This window comes from Dipodomys ordii, unplaced genomic scaffold (assembly GCF_000151885.1).
Source record: "Dipodomys ordii isolate 6190 unplaced genomic scaffold, Dord_2.0 Scaffold106, whole genome shotgun sequence".
Lineage (NCBI taxonomy): Eukaryota > Metazoa > Chordata > Mammalia > Rodentia > Heteromyidae > Dipodomys > Dipodomys ordii.
This window is the reverse complement of record NW_012267322.1, coordinates 4971095-4991902: the sequence shown is the minus strand read 5'-3', so window position 1 is coordinate 4991902 and position 20808 is coordinate 4971095. Positions and strand designations below refer to the sequence as shown.

Below are 20808 nucleotides of genomic sequence, written 5' to 3'. Positions count from 1 at the left end.
AAGGCAAAGATTTCCACTAGGATACCATTTTCAACATGTTACAGTAAGCTCTAAAAACAATAATCCAATATGTAAAACATTGACGTCACTGAGACTGGGAAGAACTGAAATTATTCTATATTTATAAAAGATATGCCTGTGGAGAATCTATTTTTTAAAAGGTGTTGGAAGCTAGGTGGTAGGAGCATCAGCCAATGAGCAAAAGCATCAGATCCCAAGGATGAGTCCCCATCTCAGCCAAAAAAAAAAAAGAAAGAAAGCAAAAAGTAAAAAGGTAAAATAACTAGTGACTCTGGCAAGGTTGTGTGTGTATAAAAGTCATTGATAAACCTCTATAAAAGTAACTTATAAACTTGGTGGTTCTCACATATAATCCAAGCTACTGAGAAGGATGAGATCCAGGGAACTGCAGTTAGAAGCCAGCATGTGCAGAAAAGTCTATGAGATTCTATCTCCAAAAAATAGACACAAAACAAAAATAGCAAAAGCCATGGCTAAAGTGGCAGAACTGTATCTAATAAGCTTGAGGCCCTGAGTTCAAACTCCATAAATGGAGAGAAAAAAAAGCAGAACAATCATAAATAAAGTAAAAAAAATAACTATAACACATTTAGGAATAACCAATAAGTGGGATTAAAACTATGGTGAAAAAAATAATGAGGTAAATGAATAGAGATATATAGAAATATATCTCATTTGTGACCTGAAAAAACACTGCTAATTATTCCCCAATTGAAGAACTAAGTGCTGTTCCAAGGAGATATATACTCCATCCCATGAAATACTTGAAAATAAAGCCAGTCATAAGTGACTCATACCTGTAATCCTATCTACTCAGGAGACTGAAAGTTGAGGATAGCAGTTCAAAGCCAATATAGGCAGGAATGTCCATGAGAATCTGATCTCCAATTAAACACAAAACACATAACACACATACACACACAAAAGGAAAGTGGAGCTGTGGCTCAAGTGGTATAACTAGTCTTCAGCACAAAACCTTAGGGATATTACCCAGGTCCTGAGTTCAAATATGAGGACTAGCACATAAACAATCACACGTGCATCACACACATACATACACACACACACAAACTTAAGAGTACTTCCTCAGTAAACTATACTCTTTAGAGAGTTCTGTTCAGTAAAACAAATACAATTAGTTTGGGTCACAAACTAATTTACAGAATCTCAAAAAATATGTTATTTAATTTACATGCTATTGTATTTAGCAAAAGTAGATGACAAAAATCAAAATCACAAGTCAAGTGCTGGTGGCTCACGCCTGTAACCCTAGCTACTCAGGAGGCTGAGATCTGAGGATGAAAGTTGAAAGACAGCTCAAGGGCTGTGAATATGGCTCAGTGGTAGAGTGCTTACATGAAGCCCTGGGTTCCATTCCTCAGTACCCCATAAACAGAAAAGGCTGGGAGTAGAACTGTGGCTCAAGTGGTAGAGCACTAGCCGTGAGCACAGAAGGCTCAGGAATAGAGCCTAAACCCTGAGTTCAAGCACCAGGTCTGGCAAAAATGAGAGAGAGAGAGAGAAGAGAGAGAGGAGAGAGAGGAGAGAGAGGGAGGGGGAGAGAGAAAAGAGGGAGAGAGGAGAGAGAGGGAGAGTGGGAGAGATGGAGAGAGAGAGAGAGAGATGGTCAAGGCAGCTAGTCTGTGAAACTCTTGATTCCAATTAACTATCAAAGAACTAGAAATGGAGCTGTGGCTGAAAATGCTAGAGCATTATCCTTGAGTGAGGAAGCTCAGGACAATACCCAGGTCCTTAGTTCAAGACCCATAACCTACCAAAAACTAAAGTAGACAGACAGACAGACAGACAGAAAATACCCACACAGACAAGTGCAAAAGAGTGTAAGTTGAGGGGCTGGGAAGGTGGCTCAGTGGTAGAGCACTTCCCTTGCATGCCAGAGGCCCTGGGTTCGATTCCTCAGCACCACATAAGCAAAAAGAAAAAAGCTGGAAGTGGCGCTGTGGCTCAAGTGGTAGAGCGCTAGCCTTGAGCTGAAGAGCTGAGGGACAGAGCTCAGGCCCAAAGTTCAGGCCCCATGACCGGACTACCCCCCCACCAAAAAAAAGAATGTAAGTTGACATTAAGCCTACTAAAATATAGCACTAAGATTTATAAAGCTGACTAAAGCTCTTACCAAATGTCTTGTGTCAGGCCTTGCAGCTTGCAATTGTTCAAACTCTTCTATTTTTGCAAGATCTACATCTTCTTTTAATTCCCATGTACTATCTTCATATGGCAATGAGCACCACTTGACCAAATAGTAAATGACAGGCTAAAAAGAAATTTATTTTACCATTTTGAAAAAGAGAATATAGATTAAATAGATGTCAGTTAAAATAGTTTAAATGTAACAATATAGATCGAAAACAAATTTTAACATCTTAAGACTTAACTGTTTTTTAAAGAGTACTATACTTTAATAGTTCTTTTCTTTTCTTTTTTTTTTTGTCGGTCGTGGGGCTTGAACTCTGGGCCTGGGCGCTGTCCCTCAGCTCTTCAGCTCAAGGCGAGCGCTCTACTACTTGAGCTACAGCGCCACTTCCGGTTTTCTGGTGGTTTATTGGAGATAGGAGTCTCACGGTCTCTCCTGCCCGGGCTGGCTTTGAACTGCGATCCTCAGATCTCAGCCTCCTGAGTAGCTAGGATTACAGGCGTGAGCCACCAGCGCCCGGCTAATAGTTTTTTTCTTTAACTTTATGTATATTTTTATCAAATATTTACCTCACCAGTATCTTTATCTTCACAAAAAGAGACTTCTAATACTCTGTCTACTTCAACGTAGTCTGGATTAAATGGTTCTTCTTCCATCTAAATAAAATTAAAAAGTAACTTAATTGAAATATACAAAGATGTGAAAAGATAACAATAAAGATACATTTACTGGTGTTTTAGTACAGAATATACAACCAGTTTAATTCCAATGAAATTTTAAAAAAATTCTTTTTCAGTTTAATTTCTAAAAGAAATTTCAACCCAACTCATTTGCTCCTCCACCTATTCTTCTTCTTGTATTTTCTTACTTGATAATGGAAATATAGTGCATTTCCATGTTCCACAGTGAATTACCTAAGACAATAATCTTAGATTCTATCTCTTTCTTTAATCCCCCACATCTAATAAATCACCAACTTGTGATTTATCTATTTTTATTTTATTTTATTTTTTTGGGTAAGACTGGCTTTCCTCATGTTGCCAAGGCTGGACTCAAACTCATGATCTGAAGCCTCAGACTAACTGAGTTACAAACATCTGCTACTGTGCTTGACTTTGTAGATTCTCCTGTTCCTTTTTCTTTGTTGTTGTTACTGCGTATCAAACCCAAGCACTTATACAGGAATAACAAATGGTCTAACCTTAAGCTCAATTTCCAACACAAACTCTACTTTTTTTTTTCTTCCATCTTCTCCAAACAACAGAAAGGACAGGCAAACCACAGAAAACACCGTTGTCATTCTCCTTGTGGTGTCTTTGTGTTTTTGATTAGAAAGGAGCAGAAATCTCCCGTGGAGATGAGGAAAACAAGCTCTTTATTTTTATTTTTTTATTGTAAAGATACTATACAGAGGGTTACAGTTACATGAGTGAGGTAATGAGTATACTTCCTCTTGAACTTTGTTACCCCCTCCATTGCACAAACTCTACTTTTAACTACAACTGAAACTCATTTCTTCTTCCCTGTTCTCATTGCTGCACCACTTTGTATATGGACCTTCAAGTACTAATGTCATCCTATAATTACTCCCTTGTCTTTAATATGTTTTCATGTTGTCCCCAGAGCAATTCTTCTCAAATGCAAATTTTATATAATACTGCCTTGCTTGAAACCCTTCACTGATTCTCTCTTTTGAAGGACTAAAATGAAAGCAGTATTCGTGGAAACAAACAGAACCTTTCTTTTCTCCAGCTTCATCTCCTATTGCTTTCAACAACTTTACCCAGTTTCTATGCACCCAAGAAACAAGAACATGTTTTATGTTTTTTATGTTCAAGAACATGTTTTTCATGTTCTACCACAGCTTAGTTTTATCATAAATTTTCTCTTCTGACTAAACTGCTTTTCCTTCTCTTGTCTGCTTGGGCATTTTACACTCATTCTTGAGAGTCTTACTTTCAACAGCTATCTTTCTTGGCTGTATTTGTTGGCCTCTTCTACTAGTGTGCACTCCATAGCTCTGTCTTTACTTCTCTTCACAATCTTAAACTTCCCTTGAATAATCTAATATGTCCACAGTCTTATATAAGACAGGCTGATAACAAGGCCTAGCCCAACATGAGGGTAAGAATATGGTACCTTAAGAATCAAAAAAGATCAAGCATAGGGGGCTCACGCTTGTGATCTCAGCTAATTAGGAAATGGAGAACAGAAGGCCACTTTGATGCCAGTCTGGGCAAAAAGTTAGTAAGACCCCCATCTCAACAAAGTAGGCATTGTGGTATGTGCATGTTGGTCCTTCTTAAAAAGAAAAAAAAATCCCAAAAGATCCTATCTAAAAAATAGGCTAAAATGAAAAGAGCTGAAAACACCAGCACTGACCCTGCCACGCCACAATAATAAATAAATGAATAAGTCCATGTACAGAGGCACATGTGGTAATCCTAGCAAAAGTCTGAAGCAGGAAAGCACAGGGTTTCCAAATTAATCTGAGTTAAATTACATAATGGAACTGTTTTAAACAATAAAAAGAAACTGATAGCTCTATTAAGTGATAATAGTTTGTGGTTGGTTTATAACAAATATGTATATATTCAAAGTGCACACTTAATTATAAGCATTCTGTCAAGTACAACTCAATAAAAAATAAAATTTAAAGATTTCCATAGTTTAAAAATGAAATCTAGGGCTGGGAATGTAGCTTAGTGGTAGAGTACATGCCAAGCAGCATGCATGAAGCACTGGGTTTGATTCTTTAGTATCACATAAACAGTAAAAGCCAGAAGTGGCAGGGTGGCTCAAGTGGTAGAGTGCTAGCCTTGAACGAAAGAAGCTCAGTGAAAGTACTCAGGCTCTGAGTTCAAGCCCCAGATAAGGGAAAAAAAAAATCTACAGGGTAATTATTTATGCTGTACCTGAGTCAGGCAAGAAAAATTAAGTCTTCATAAAAACTTACATGTTATTAAGTACTTCTAAGATCTTTAGCTTATTAAGGATATTCATGTGATAGTAGGACAAAGGTTCATGAGGATCTCTCAGCATGGATGAACTGCTCGGACATTAGAATCATCACTTTTTTTTTTTGAGGATTTTAATAAGTACAAAAGGACTTAAAGAGTAGTTTTGTAGAAAAATTTGACAGGCACCATCTTAATCCAGTGATCAAAGTTAAGATATATCCTGGTTAGGGTTTTAAACTACTGGGCAAATAGATATCTGATATGATTCACAAAGTTAAACTGTTGTTTTTGTGGCATTCTTTTTTAAAATATGCATGTCAACCATGAGAAAGCAAAAACTAGAAAAAATCTATAGAAGTGTATTTTTAAATGTTTAAGAAATGAAAATCAAAGATTAACAAAAGATAAAATATAAAACATAAGCTATTGCACTAAATGATTGAACAGATATACATACATTCTTTTTAACTATGAAAAAATGGTAGAAAAATCAATGAACTATGAATAACATCTACAGACAAAATATTTTAGATCAATGCTAATTCTATTACTTTTATGTAAGTAATGTATTATATGTTTTCTTTACAAAATAAGTTGAGTGGCTCAAGCATACAACTGTGAGCATTGTGTCCAGAGATAGATACCCTAAGTCAGATAAAAAAAAAAAAGTTACCCATAATGGGGTGGGTCATACTAGCTATTCAAACAGATTAAAAAGGAGAACCATGGTCCATGCCACCCAAGTAAAAGACCTCATTTGGAAATTACCAAAACTGGGCCAAGCACCACTAGCTGGTTCCTATATAATCCTGCTATTAAGATGGCTGAAAACAGAGGACTTCAGTTTGAAGCCACCCCAGGCAGGAAAGTCCTTGAAAACCTTATCTCAAATTAACTTCAAAAAGGCTGGAACTGAAGGTATATGGCTCAAGTGGTAGAGTCTTATCTCTGAGCAAAAAAAATCAGGGATAGCAGCACCCAGGTCCTGAGTACAAGCCGTAGGAGCAGGAGCACACCAGCATGCACATGCACACACATACACAGCAAAAACAAAAAGGTTAGGACTATGGCTAAAGCAGTAAATCACCTGCCTAGCAAGTGCAATGGAGGCCCTGAGTTAAAACTCCAGTAACTCTAAAGGAGAAAAATGAAAGACAGAAAAGAAAAAGGATGGAAATACAAAGCATTCGTAAATGTTTTTAAAAATTGGAAAGTATAGTTAAAATGTATGTGGGATGGGGAAAAACAAGTCGTTTAAGGATACAGGTGGACCTGTTACAACAATGAGAAGTACAAGGTCATGTCGAAAATGAGCTTTACAACGCTGGTGCAGCGGGGGGGGTGACTGGGGGGGGTGATTGAGTGGTGAGGGGGTAGGGGGAGGTAGGGAAGGGATATGAAGGGTAAACAAAGGAGGAGGCTGCAATGCTTCATAAGAAATGTCCGCATTATTCTGCCCATGTAATTGTAACCCCTCTGAATAGTATGTTCACAAAAAAAAATTTAAAAAAATGTATGTGGAAATTTGTTTTACTATTTTTAAAACTGTTTTGTGAAAATAAAGTTTAAAAGTTTTCAACTGAAAAATTTACATGGGGGAAAGTACCAGTGGCTCACGCCTATAATCCTAGCTAGTCAAAAGGTTGAGAACTGAGGAGCAAAATTCAAAGCCAGTCCAGGCAGAAAGGTCTTTAAGACTCAAATTGAGCAGTAAAATCCTGAAATAGAGCTTTGACTGAAGTGGAAGAGCACTAATTTTAAGCAAAAGATCAGAGAAAATGCCTGGGCCCTAATTTCAAGCTCCAGGATGAGCACACACACACAAAAAACTGGGGGGAGGGGCTGGTAATGTGGCTTATAGGTAGAATGTTTGCCTAGCATCCATGAAGCACTGTGTTCAATTCCTCAGTACCACATAAACAGAAAAGGCCAGAAGTGGCACTGTGGCTCAAGTGGTAGGGTGCTAGCCTTAAGCAAAAGAAGCTCAGGTATAGTGCCCAGGCCCTGAGTGCAAGCCCCAGGACTGGCAAAAAAAAAAAAAAAAAGCCAGAGGCTCATGACTAGGATTACCTAGTTACTCAGGAGGCTGAGATTTGAGGATCATGGTTCAGAGCCAGCTCGGGCAGGAAATTAACCACCAGAAAACTGGAAATGGAGCTGTGGCTCAAGTGGTAGAGCACTTGCCTTGAGCAGAAGAGCTCAGGAACAGCACCCGGGCCCAGATTTCAAACCCCACAACTAACACAACAACAACAACAAACCACCAAAACTGCCTTAATAAAGGCTATATCAGAGAAAGGCAAATAAATATTTTTTCAATGATGTCCTATATACGCACGTTCTAAACATTGATGAAAAATATGGAATATATTTCATATATAATAAAAATCATTTTTTCATTTATTTGCTATTTCCTATAGTTTGAATATCTAGCTCAGAAATTGTACCTTTAAGACCAGTATTAAAACATGCTAATTTAAAAACAAAAGCATTATGTATTATTATGACTTATTAGTGTCCTTGTCTCAGCTAGTTTCCAAGCTAATACTAGGAGGTGAAAAACTATATGCAAATAGCAGTTATTTTCAAATATCAGCCTTGGAATCTAAGAAAGTTACATTAAATTAGATAAATAATACTACAAGTATTCTGAGTCCAACACATAGAAGTCCACATTCTTACATCTGCAAAAAAATGTGCTCTTTGTGCTTGTCTCAATTTGAATCGTTTGATTTTCTGCTGAATCCTTTTATCTTTCAACAGCTGCTGTTCTGTGGCCCATTCACAGTGAAGATAGGAGCTAAAATTTTTATGAAAGTTACGTATTAGAATACAGAAAATGATGTTTCATAAGATGTACATTAATTATTATAACATGCAAAATATACTTTCACCTTTAGAAATAGGTAGTTCAATAAATCATTTAATTTCAGGAGATTTCATGAAAATTCTTAAAATATAGACTATGATAGCTGTATCCTAAGAAGATTGTACTCTGAAAGTCTACAATTTGCAATAGAGAAGCAGAATGGTGAATAGACCAAAAGCATAAGGGCAAAATACAATTTAAGTTTTGTTTTAACATCATAATGATTTTGTCACATTCAGAAAGCTAACGTACTTCAAATACAAGGTAATTATATATAAAAACATACACCAAATTATATAGTAAAACTAGAAAACGTATTAAAATATAAGTAATATCCTTATAAGTAGCAACTCATGTAAATTTACCTATGTCCAAGAAGGAAATGCAGATTCAAAAGTTAAATCATCACATTGTATACAGCTGATAAAATACTCTAAAACTTGTAGATATTTAACAAAAAAGGATGAATAAAATCTAACATTCAAAAGGCAAATGCAACGAGTAATGCCTATTATTTCTAAAAGGGTATTTTTATAAAGATTTCCTTCATTTTGACAGTTTCTGTTAAAAACCATTAAAACCACTGGTCAAATCAAGTCTTTGTACCTTTTAACTATTTTAGAAATTATAATTGTGGGCTGGGAAGTTGGCTCAGTGGTAGAGTGCTTGCCTTGCATGCCTGAGGCCCTGGGTTCGACTCCTCAGCACCACATAAGCAAAAAGAAAAAAGCCGGAAGTGGCGCTGTGGCTCAAGTGGTAGAGCGCTAGCCTTGAGCTGAAGAGCTAAGGGACAGCACCCAGGCCCAGAGTTTAGGCCCCACGACCAGACCCCCCCCCAAAAAAAAGAAAAGAAATTATAATTGTTAGAAATAAACTTCTAAAATGAAAATTAATTAATTTTAACTTACATGTTTACATATTAAATATATTAACTTATTTTTAACTGAATATCATCCTTTAATTTTTTAACTGAATTACTTACTAGTTTTTATATTTCACAAAATATTCTTCTGTATCAATCGTCACTCCAGGTGATATCTAGGAATATAAAATTAGTAATTATTATCTCAAACATGACACAAAAAATAAAGTATAAAGTATAAGGTACCATTACTTACTTCCTTTTTTACAATTCTAGAAGATAGTATTTTATCTACAATTGCAGCATCTTCTTCACTTGGATTTTCCTAGAAAAGGGGGGAAAATGTATGATAGAACAGATTCTGAAATATTTTAGTTACTACTCTGTTTATGAATAAACTAAATAAAATTAATTTAGCACATGTGCTGAGCACTACACTAAAGATTAGGAATATTTTTAAAATGGAAAAAATGTGTCATTTTTGTTACCATCATCACTATACTTGACACATTCTGTCTTGTAATGTACTACGTATTGGTATAAGCACTATATTAACTAATTTAATCCATTACCACTTCCATTATTGCCTCTACTATTATCATCACTGTACAAAGTAGAATACTCAAACACAGATAGAATAAGTACTTCCTAAGATTTCGGCTAATGAATGAGTGCTTAGCTCAAAATGTAGACAGGAAAAAACTAAAAGAATTATAGAAAAATACATTTTAAAAGGCATACAAGTAAAAAAATATAGCACACAGCAACTATTTTCATGATGCAAAAGACTGAATACTTTCAGAGAAATGACAGGAGATGGGACTCAGAAAATTTATTTATTTTAATTTTTTCTTTTTGGGTCTGGTTGTGGGGCCTGAACTCTGGGCCTGGGCGCTGTCCCTCAGCTCTTCAGCTCAAGGCTAGCACTCTACCACTTGAGCCACAGCGCCACTTCTGGCTTTTTTCTTTTTGCTTATGTGGTGCTAAGGAATCGAACCCAGGGCCTAAGGCAAGCGCTCTACCACTGAGCCACCTTCCCAGCCCTGGACTCAGAAAATACAAAGGGTATTCTTAACACACTTGCTTAAAAATTGCATTAATAGTTGGGTACTGGTGGCTCACATCTATAATCCTAGCTACTCAAAAGGCTTAGATTTTAGGATCTCAGTCCCAAGTCAGCCCAAGAAGACTCTGTGAGATTCTTATGTCCATTTAGCCACCATAAAGACCTGTGATTAAAGTGGTACTTAAGACTGCGAGTCTTAAGCAAAAAAGCTCAGCAACAGTGTCTAGGCCAAGTTGAAGCCACAGCACTGTGGCTCAAGTGGTAGAGCACTAGTCTTGCGCTGAAGAGCTGAGGGACAGTGCCCAGGCCCAGAGTTCAGGCCCCACAACCGAAATAACAAAAAAAAAAATTATGTAACTTGTCCCTCTATGCATCATCTTGACAATACAAAACAAAACAAAAAGAAAAAGGCAAGCCGGGCACCAGTGGCTCACGCCTATAATCCTAGCTACTCAGGAAGCTGAGATCTGAGGATCACAGTTCAAAACCAGCCTGGGGAGAAAAGTCCGTGAGACTCTTATCTCCAATTAATCACCTGAAAACCAGAAGTGGTGCTGTGGCTCAAGCGGTAGAGCGCTTGCCTTGAACTAAAGAGCGCAGGGATAGCGCCCAAACCCAGAGTTCAAGCCCCATGACCGACCAAAAAAAAAAAAAGAAGAAGAAAAAGGCAAAAACAAAACAACAAAAATTTATACTGGCTGAAGTGTTTTTAACTATAATCCTGGATATGTCTTACCACAAATAATTGTAAAGGCTGTTCACCAGGTAAAGGAGCTGAATTCTTTTTTATTTTCATAGCCCCTTTAACCTCTTCTTCAGATTGTTTTCCTTCTGTATCTTCTGCATACTTTTTTCTTTTAATTTGTCGATTAGACCTTCTTTTCTGTAATAAAAAACAAGGATCAGATTTATATAATTCATTTAAAAATCTAAATAACAAAGATTATTCCTAACCTTGATGGTCATTACATTTTCAAAATTTAACACTCATCTTTGCTTGGTTTTCTTTTAAATTAAAGAAAATTGTCAATTGCCCATGGCCACAAGTTTAATTCCTAAGGTTTTTCCTGCAATTACAAATATAAAATATTTAAAATATCAATGTTATTGTTCTTTAGAAGCTTATGAATAAATGATCTAGTGATTTAAAAAAGAAACCATTTAACAGCTTGAGTAAAATATATTTTATTTATGTATTTCCAACTGAAAAAAGTATAATCAGATGACTACTGGTAGAATAATTAATTGGGATCATAAGCCCTAAGAAATGAAAGAACATTTGGCAAGATATTTGAAAGTTTGTTTAAGGTACAATAAAAAGACTAGTGTTTTAAAATGATTATTAAATCTACCACATAACTAAATTTAAGAGATTAATTTTCTTCAATTTTCACTAATTTTATGAGCTTTCTTATAAGAAAATATTACTCTAATAAAACTAATTATTACTCTAATAAAAAACTATTACATGTAGAACATATATGGCTTTACTTACCTCCCTAAATATCTAGTTTATTTTTAAAGTATTTCAAGAATTTTTAAAAGGAAAGTTACATATTGTTTTATATTCTCACAAAAAAAATCAAAAGCTCCAGTTGGCTTGCAAAGCCCTAATGACTTAGGTTTATCAGGTTTTTTTTTTTTTTTAGTACTTCTGTAAAATTTCATTGGGTTAAAGCATCTTAGTCGACTGCTCTATTGCTCAATATTTTGTAAATCCATGTCTTCTTCCATTTTCTATGCCATTTTCTTCCATGTGTTGAATAAATCCCATGATACTCCCATAAAGGGAACCAGCATATGTTTTCCTTTGGGTTTCTGATAATGTTTCTCTGTGGGGTCTGTCTTTCATTACTTCCACAGCCATAATAAAATTGGTTTTGTCTCTGCAGTAGTATAAGGGAACACTGTTATTTATATCTAGTGAGTAAGGTGTAGTAAGATACTTTTGCCCCTGTCTCTTATGAGAAGTGCAATGGTGGGAAAAAGAAAGGGAATATGTGGTCAGCCAAATGCAGCAGACAACATTTGCCTCTGAAGTAGTTTACTTTTTAGTTATATCCTTTTAGTATGCATGAGAGGAAGAGGAAGGGGCAAAATGGAGTGGTGGAGTTGTGGGTCAGAGGTAGCAAGGTAGGTTACTGGCATGCAAAGTAAGTACTCTACCATGGAGTTGCACTTCCAGCACCTCTATTATCTATCTATCTATCTATCGGTGAGTGATCATCTGTTGGCCATAAATATATTTAAATATTCAAACACCAAAATAAATTTGTTAACACAAACATATATAGGATTTATAGTTATATAATTATATATTATGATAATATAAAATTATAATAAAAAGACTACAAGTAACTAATATGTGGTTCAAAAAAAACATTAAATATTTATGATGAGAAGGGAATCAAATGGATCCAGGCTAAAAAAAATTTAAAACTCTATTACAGGATGATGTAGATATTCAAGCATAGTTTAAAATAATAATAAACTATGGCATTTGTTATTATAACAATATTATATATTACCAATGTCTTATTATGTATACTTTCTAACTAATGATATTTGAGAATAATTCACCCCAGTTTTAGAAGACTTCATTATGTGTGGTAAGCTGTATTTTAGTTTCCTTTCTGATCACTAAGGCACCCACTGATACTTTGAAATAACTCACATGGTCTTTAAAAAATTGTGTTAAAAATCCTTCAGACTTATGAAAGTTAATGTTGAGATAACAATTGCCACTCACTATAAACTGCTTTCTTATCTTATTAAGGATTATTAATATTAAGTAGCCAAACTGATTAATTTATAAGTCCATGGGTTACAAGACTTTAGTTGACTAATTATATTCCACTTGAATATGTAGTAACACAGTAGGCAAAGCCAAATAAATATCATTCTCACAAATTATCTCAAACAACATCTCTATTAGGTTAAAAATATAAAACAAGAGCCAAGCACTGATAGCTCTCACCTGTAATCCAAACTACTCAAGAAGCTAAGATCTGAGGATCAAAATTTCAAGCCAGCCCAGGTAGAAAAGTCAATGAGACTCTTTTCTCCATTAACCAGCAAAAAAATGAAGTAGAGTTGTGGCTTATGAGGCAGAATGCCAACCTTGTGCAAAAAAATCTAAGTAAGAGCACTGAATTCAAGCCCCATCACAAAATAAAGATGTAAGTAAATAAGATCTGAATGCTGGGTGATGGTGGCTCATGCCTGTAATCCTAGCTACTCAGGAAGTTGAAATCTGAGGATTGCAGTTCAAAGCCAGCCTGAGAAGGAAAGTCTGTGAGACTTTTATCTCCAGAAAAACTGTAAGTGGTGCTGTGGCTCAAAGTGGTAGAGTACTATCCTGAGCTGAAGAGCTCAGGGACAGTGTCCAGGTCCAGGGTTCAAGCCCCATGAAAGACAAAAAAAAAAAAAAAGAAAATCTGATGTCCTCCTACTTGAGTAATGACCATTTATTCTTAAGTTTTTTCTTCATATTGTTTTAGAAAATATAATTTAAAAATAGTAATGTCAAGAGTTGGTGGCTCACACCTGTAATCTTAGCTATTCAGGAGTCTGAGATCTGAGGGTCTCAGTTCAAAGCCAGGCCAAGCAGGAAGGTCTGTGAGGCTCTTATCTCCAATAAACTACTCAGAAAAAGCTGATAGTGGCACTGTGGCTCAAGTGGTAGAGTGCTAGCCTTGAGCATAAAGAGGCTCATAGTAGCGCCCAGGCCCTGTGTTCAAGCCCCAAGATAGGCCAAAACAAAAAACAAAAAAACCCAAAAAAGTGACAAGTGGACTCTCGGTTTATTTCTATGTTTTTGAGTTTGAAAGGCTTCAACAGATTAACTAATAGCCCTCAGCATAAAGAAGTAAGAATTATGCTTTTTAATGACTACTACTTTGCTGTTCCCTACAATAATTTTACTATAATCTGCCAGAGGCATTTAAAGAAAGTTGGTCTCCAATATAGTATAATTACTCAAAACAATTAAAGTCAAAGTAAAAGAATAAATACCATATTCAAAATTCTAATTTGTCCCTTATTCTAAAGCTGTTATTTTCAAGAGTTTTAAGTCCATTGTTTCAGAAAGCTACAAGGATCTTTACCATCATTTTATTATGACACAGTTATATTGTTGTAGGTTTGTAATTACTAGAAAATATAGCCCTGTTTTATTAAAGGAACAGATGTGTCAAAGGAACCTAATATCATACTGAAAATATGGAAGAAATGTACAAGTTGTTGGCCTATACTACCATTTCATTGTCTGATAATTGCATAATGTAAAAATGGCCTGCATTAGTCTTGCAAAAATCAAACTAAAGTTTCTCAAACTGTTAAATGAAGTTTGCCTAAGTCAAGGATAACATATGACAAAAAAGCCAGGCCATATAATATTAGGAGCTTCAGTCACTGCCCTTACCTCAACTCTTGCAGCAGCCCAGGAGCCTTGAGCCACTACTCTCCAATTGGATAAGAAGCTGCATAAGGAAGAAGAAAGGCTATTCAGGGGCTTCCTGGCCCCATATTTCAACAACTGCCACCACCCCTATGGCCTACAGTAGTATTTAAAAATATTAGAAAGCAGAGGGTGGCCTGAGTTATTATGACCTTCACTAAATAGATTAAAAAAATTTAACTTTACAGGTTATTTTTAATATCCAACTATTTTAAAAGGCAAACTGTATAAGATTTATGTCTATGTTAGGGGATTTTTAATATCAGCAGTCTCCTACATCAACAGAAGCAGACCAAAAGAACTGTCTCTAGGAATGATTCAATCCATTTGTTTTGTCACTTCTATGATTTTTAAAAATCAGTATCTTTATAATTAAATTTATTTAAAAGCACTCCACAAGTGTAGGATAATATCATTAGGTACTTTTCTATGTTAAAATCCATCAAGGACTCTGTACTGTTACTTAACCTCTCAAGGTTTCAGTTTTATTACCTGAAAAATAAGGGGCAAGTACAGCATACACGTTTCCTCCCACATCTAATATTCTATGGTAAAACTACTAGGAACATATCATACTAATACTGTCTTGTAAGTTCTACTATACAATAAACTTTATGCTTACTACTAAACTACAGTGTAAACATTCAAAATAAAACATTATGCCTAGCTAAATAGTTTTGTTTTGATTCACAAAAAAAATATAATACTTACTTGAGAGTCTTGATCTTTCAATGTGTGTTGTGGCATCTGCTCTGCATCAGATATTTCATCTGAAGACTCAGTCTTTCTTTTTTGTTTCTTACCCAATGAAATAATGAGTTTGCTATTTCAAATGGAAAAGAATAATCATTAAATACTTTTTTTTTCATTTGGTCAAAGACTGGCATAAATTTTCTTTTATTTTGTATTACTTCTATGCCTAAATGAAAATGATAATTATCCTGAAATTTACTGACATTTTTCAAAACACAAAATCTATTATTATTTGTGTGTGTGCCAGTACTGGGTCGTGAACTGATGGCCTCATGTTCTTACTCAAAATTTTTTCTCATGGCTAACACTATACACTTGAGCCACAAGTCATGACTCTAGTTCTAGTTCTTTTTTACTGGTTAACTGGAGCTAAGAGTCTCTTGGATGTGGGTTTGTCTCCCTGGACAAGATCCAAACACGGATGCTCAGATCTCAGCTCCTGAGTAGCTAAGATTACAGACATGAACAACCTACATCCAGCTCATGAACTATAATTGAATACAAACCAATAGTTCATAGGAAGGAAGTCTAATCCTATTACATTAAGGTCAAATGTACCTTTTTAAGGGAAAAGTTTCAACTGACATAACTGCTAAACAATAAAAAAAAAAACTCAGATTTTAAATGAAGGATTTTTTTTTCTTGCCAGTCCTGAGGCTTGAACTCAGAGTTTCTTTTGCTCAAGGCTATTGCTCTAACACCCAAACTATAGTTCCACTTCAGGGCTTTTTGTTTTTTTTGTAGTTTATTGTCTCACCGACTTTCCTACCCCAGCTGGCTTCAAACAGCAATCCTCAGATCTCACACTCCCAGTTAGCTAGGATTATAGATGAGAGGCCAGCTGCACCTGGCTCCTTCTACTTCTTAATTACTTAACATCTTACTTCTTTCTGTGAGAAGGCAAATGACAATTCAGATGAGGGATGAAGAGTATGGTCTAAGGCTAAGGCACTGTGGATGAAAAGTGAAGAGAGGTATTTTATTGTAGAAGCAAAACTGGTAAGACTTTGCCAATTACTAGATGACTAGATTTCAAAGGGGGATGGAAGTTGTAGAAAAATGTTCTCCTAAGTTATTCTTCTATTGCCATGATCAACAAGATAATGTGAATTCTTATTTGGTATTTGCACAGTTCTGAATATGTGAAAAAGGAATAAATACAGAGGAGTACATACCCTATGCTAGAAGAAGGAAATCAGACAATCTTAAAAAGAGTCTAATGAAACAAAATGAAGGAGCCAGTCACATTACACTCTTTGCACCATGTTAATGCTTATTTCCATCCTTGTTCATTTTCCTTACTGTAGTTTCCCTCCTAAAATAAAAGTCTCTCTTGAGAGCATATCTGCTGTAGATACCATGTCATCCCTCCTCTTCCTTAGCTATACCTTTCCAAAGTCAATGCACTGTAATCTGAACCCTTGGAAATACATTTCAAATTCATAGCTTCCATCTGTTCAGTGTTGGCTATGAATGAACTTTTCTGCCGACTTGATATGCTACCTTTCACTTTATGTTCAAACAACTTTGAGATACAAATACTATTATTTTATAAGGAGAGCAAGCTAAACTTTGAGATGTTAAATAACTCATTCAAAGGCCCAAAAAGTAAGATATTTAATGAAAAATATTAAATATATCATTAGATTTAATATTAAATGATAGATATCTAATATATCTCAGTTTTCTAAAGCCTGAACTCGTAAGTTTAGAGCCACAAATGCCCTTTACAATGCCAAATCCAGTGGAAAACATTAAACTCTTATTTTCAAACATATTACTAAATTACCATCTTTCCTCTGTACTGTTGGCGCTGTGACACAACAGTCAAATTTCCTCTCTGTAACCTTTGATTTTTGGTAAAATTAATCTCTGAAAATTTTTTTCTGCTAATCCCTTAGGTTTCAATATTTCTCCAAATTCTACCTTCAGACCCTTTCCTATATGCAGTAACAGCAAAGTGTCCAACATAACAATGCTTTTGTCAATGACAGTGTTTTAAGATTATAGAGGACTTGAAATAAACATATTGCCTACTAGACATCTTAAATTGTCTTAGAGTCATATACTGTAAAATGTCTTTGTAGCGATGGTGTACACATGTGGCTTTATATGGAACACAGTATTTGATGCTGATAAGAAACAACTGTTATTGATTTGTACCCTTGCTATGGCACCATTATTTTATCATTGCTTTTATTTTGTATACTCCCTCTACTATCATTTACATATTAGCATTAAATGCACTTACTTAAAATCAATCACTTAAAAAAAAGTTATAAGGTGCTAGTGGCTCACGCCTATAATCCTAGCTACTTAGGAGGCTGAGATCTGTGGATCGTCGTTCAAAGCCAGGCCAGGCAAGAAACTCTGTCTGTGAGACTGTTTTTTTTGGTCGGCATGGGGTTTGAACTCTGGGCCTGGGTGCTGTCCCTCAGCTCTTCAGCTCAAGACAAGTGCTCTACCGTTTGAGCCACAGCACCACTACCAGTTTTCTAGTAGTTTATTGGAGATAAGAGTCTCACAGACTTTTATGCCTGGGCTGGTTTTGAAAAATGATTCTCAGATCTAAGCCTTCTGAGTAGCTAGGATTACAGGCATAAGCCATGAGCACCTGGCTTCTGTGAGACTCTTATCTCCAATAAACCACTCAGAAAACTAGAAGTGGCACTGTGGCTCAAGTGGTAGAGCACTAGCCTTGAGCTGAAGAGCTAAGAGACAGTGCCTTGTCCCAGAGTTTAAGGCCCATCACCGACCAAAAAAAAAAAAAAGTTACATAGCAGCATCATCCTTACACATCTCAAATTCACTGAGTTTCCTGATCAAAATGTCAATAGGCCATGTTGAATGAATGACCTATACTCTTTAACTTTATACTAAGTACACACTAAAATATTAACACAATGTGAAAATCATCTACCAAAGTGGGAGGGGTAACCTACTTGCAGCACACATGCTTAGTATGCTCCAGACTGGACGTTGTACAATATACCCCATTATTACAAAATGACTAGTGGAACTGGAGAGAGAGAGGGAAAAAGAGGGAGAGAGGGAAAAAGAGGGAGAGAGGGAGGGAGGGAGGGAGGGAGGGAGGGAGAGCATGCGCTGGTATTGTGGCTTCAACACAGGACTTTATCCATTCATTTGGCTTTTTCTACTCACAGCTGGCATTCTACCATTTGAACCATGCTTCCAATCCATCTATTTTTGCTGGTTAATTGGAGGTAAGAGTTACTCAATTTTTTTCTATTTAGGATGCCTCTGAACATAAACCTTCATATTTCAGCCTCCTGAGTAGCTAGGATTATAGGTATGAGCGACCAGCATCCAGCTAGTAAATTATTTTTAGAATTTTATAAGCAATTGTCTATTAGACATAAGTGCATGTATCTCTTACTGGTAACAAAATCTTAAAATGCCTACAAGTCCAATTCCTCACTTTCTATAAACATAAGAAAGCAACAATCTGCTAATAAATTCAGAGAAGCACCTATGTCATAGAACAGACAAGTGTGTGACGTAAGTTTTCTAGACAGCTATCTTGATCTTCCTTGTTCTGGAAGTCACCTTTTCCTAAGGATAACCCTTATGATCATGATTATCCCATGCAATCTAAGGCATCTGTGCAGGAGATTTTTCAATGGCATGGTTGTTAATAAGTTTATTTGATACTCTTTCCCATGATATCTACCCCCATCCTTAATAAGTACTGTACACTAGTTTGTAGATGGGAATGATACTGATAAAGGGAGAGTTTTACTGCCTAAGAAAAAATTCCCTATGATTTGTGAATCAAACTCTATGATAGTGTCCTTTAACATATACTGCTTTAAAAGGTATTTTTGCTAGGTACTGGTGGATCACGCATGTAATCCTAGCTACTCAGTAAGTTGAGATCTGAGGATCATGGTTTGAAGCCAGCCTAGCCAGTAAAGTCCATAAGACTTGTATATCCAATTAACTCCCAGAAAACCAGAAGTGGCTCTGTGGCTCAAAGGTAGAGCATTAGCATTGAGCAAAAAAGCTCAAGGCAGCACCAAGGCCCTGAGTTCAAGCATGACAATCTATCTCCCCCCCCATCACGCCCCTGCAAAAAAAGAATTTTCTCTATGCTTGATATACTGAATGAATTATTCATAAATGACTATGAAGTAGTCAGCCATTCCTTTACAATAACGTAAGAGGAAGAGTCTCAAGAATGAGCTGGTAAAATAAAATAATATTATTATAATATTATCTATAGTCCCTAGAAAAACATATCATTTAATAAGTATTATAAAATCTTAAGATTCAGTCTATTTGGCAGTAGAAATAGGTTAGATAAAAATATTTCCCAAGAAGATCAAAAGTACAACTAGACATAAAAATGTATACAAGATCCTACACATTTACATACAAACATTTACCTCTTAAAACTAGGTATACTAAGGGAAGGAATTCAAAGGACTACCTTCTCTAAATATCTAAATATTATTTATCAAAACAAACTCCAGGAAATGGAAACCTGTTGTTTGGGGTTTTTTTTGGAGGGGTATATGGTACAGTGGAAGGGGTCACAAGAATAAAGGTGAGCAAATGTAGTCGTTATATTCAATATACACTATGTAAAAACATGAATGATGTAACTTGTGAATAGGGACGTGAGGAAGAAAATGAGGGAAAGTAAAGAAAGGGGACATTTCTTGGATACTGCCCAAGAAACATTGCACTCAAAACCTGACTTATCAAATTGTAACCCCTCTGTTCAACTCCTTAATAGTAACAATCTAGAAGAAAAATGTTGCCCAGGGGCCAGGCACTCATGGCGCATGCCTGTAACCTAGCTACTCAGGAGGCTGATACCTGAGGATTGCAGTTCAAAGACAGCCTGGGCAGGAAAGTCCAGGAGACTCATCTCCAAATAACCACTAAAAAACTAGAAAAGGAAATATGGTTCAAGTAGTAGAGTGCTACCCTAGAGCAAAAAAGTTCAGAGCCAGTACCCAGGCCCCAAGTTCAAGCCCTAAGACACAGACACAGACACTCTCTCTCTCTCTCTCTCCAAGATCTGGGTAGTGCTAGTAGCTCATGTCTATACCCCTACCCACAAGGTATAAAGTCACCTGAAGCAGAAAAGTTCACTAGATTGCATCTCTAAAAGAACCACAGACTGGGGTGTGTGGCTCAAGTGGTATAGAGCCAGCCTACCAAGAATGAAGAAGCTAAAAGTATAAACTGCACCCATCAAAAAATTTTATTACTTGAAAATTTCACTTAAAAAGAAAAAAGTAATTTTTATTTTATTTTCCACAAGTGCCATTTTTCTTCCAGTATTGCTCCATAGGCCTAGAATGACATCTTATTTCATAAACTAATAATATTTTACCAATCCACAAAAAAGTAAAATGTTTTACAACTATGTGTAATTATTTTTTATTGCTGGAGATAGCAATAGTAAGCAATAGTAAGTCTCCCACTTATACTTCCTCTATACCTATACACTAAGTATTTGAAAGCATTATTTTGGATATTAACCGGATCCTGCTAAACCTTTTTAAGTCCAAAAAGTATATTCCATTTAAAAAGTTGGATTTCTGTTCCTTGATATCATTCATTCTTTTTGTTTCCTTCTTACTTTCCCCCTTCCCTCCAATCCTTTGTTTTTATTGCAGTAAAGAATTGAATTC

The 20808-nt window shown here is 35.8% G+C and overlaps 1 protein-coding gene across 6 annotated transcripts in view; it reads right to left on the bottom strand.

The window, feature by feature from the left end:
* Chd9 (chromodomain helicase DNA binding protein 9) overlaps window positions 1-20808 on the bottom strand; it is a 130657-nt gene that overhangs the window by 75271 nt on the left and 34578 nt on the right. For all 6 annotated transcript variants that reach the window (XM_013027939.1, XM_013027941.1, XM_013027938.1 and 3 more), the window contains exons 3-9: window positions 15101-15212; window positions 10667-10813; window positions 9121-9189; window positions 8985-9040; window positions 7816-7933; window positions 2743-2829; window positions 2156-2293 (exon numbers count right to left, since the gene is read on the bottom strand). In XM_013027939.1, coding sequence (XP_012883393.1) covers window positions 2156-2293; window positions 2743-2829; window positions 7816-7933; window positions 8985-9040; window positions 9121-9189; window positions 10667-10813; window positions 15101-15212 — 727 coding nt within the window. The remainder of the gene's footprint in view (window positions 1-2155; window positions 2294-2742; window positions 2830-7815; window positions 7934-8984; window positions 9041-9120; window positions 9190-10666; window positions 10814-15100; window positions 15213-20808) is intronic.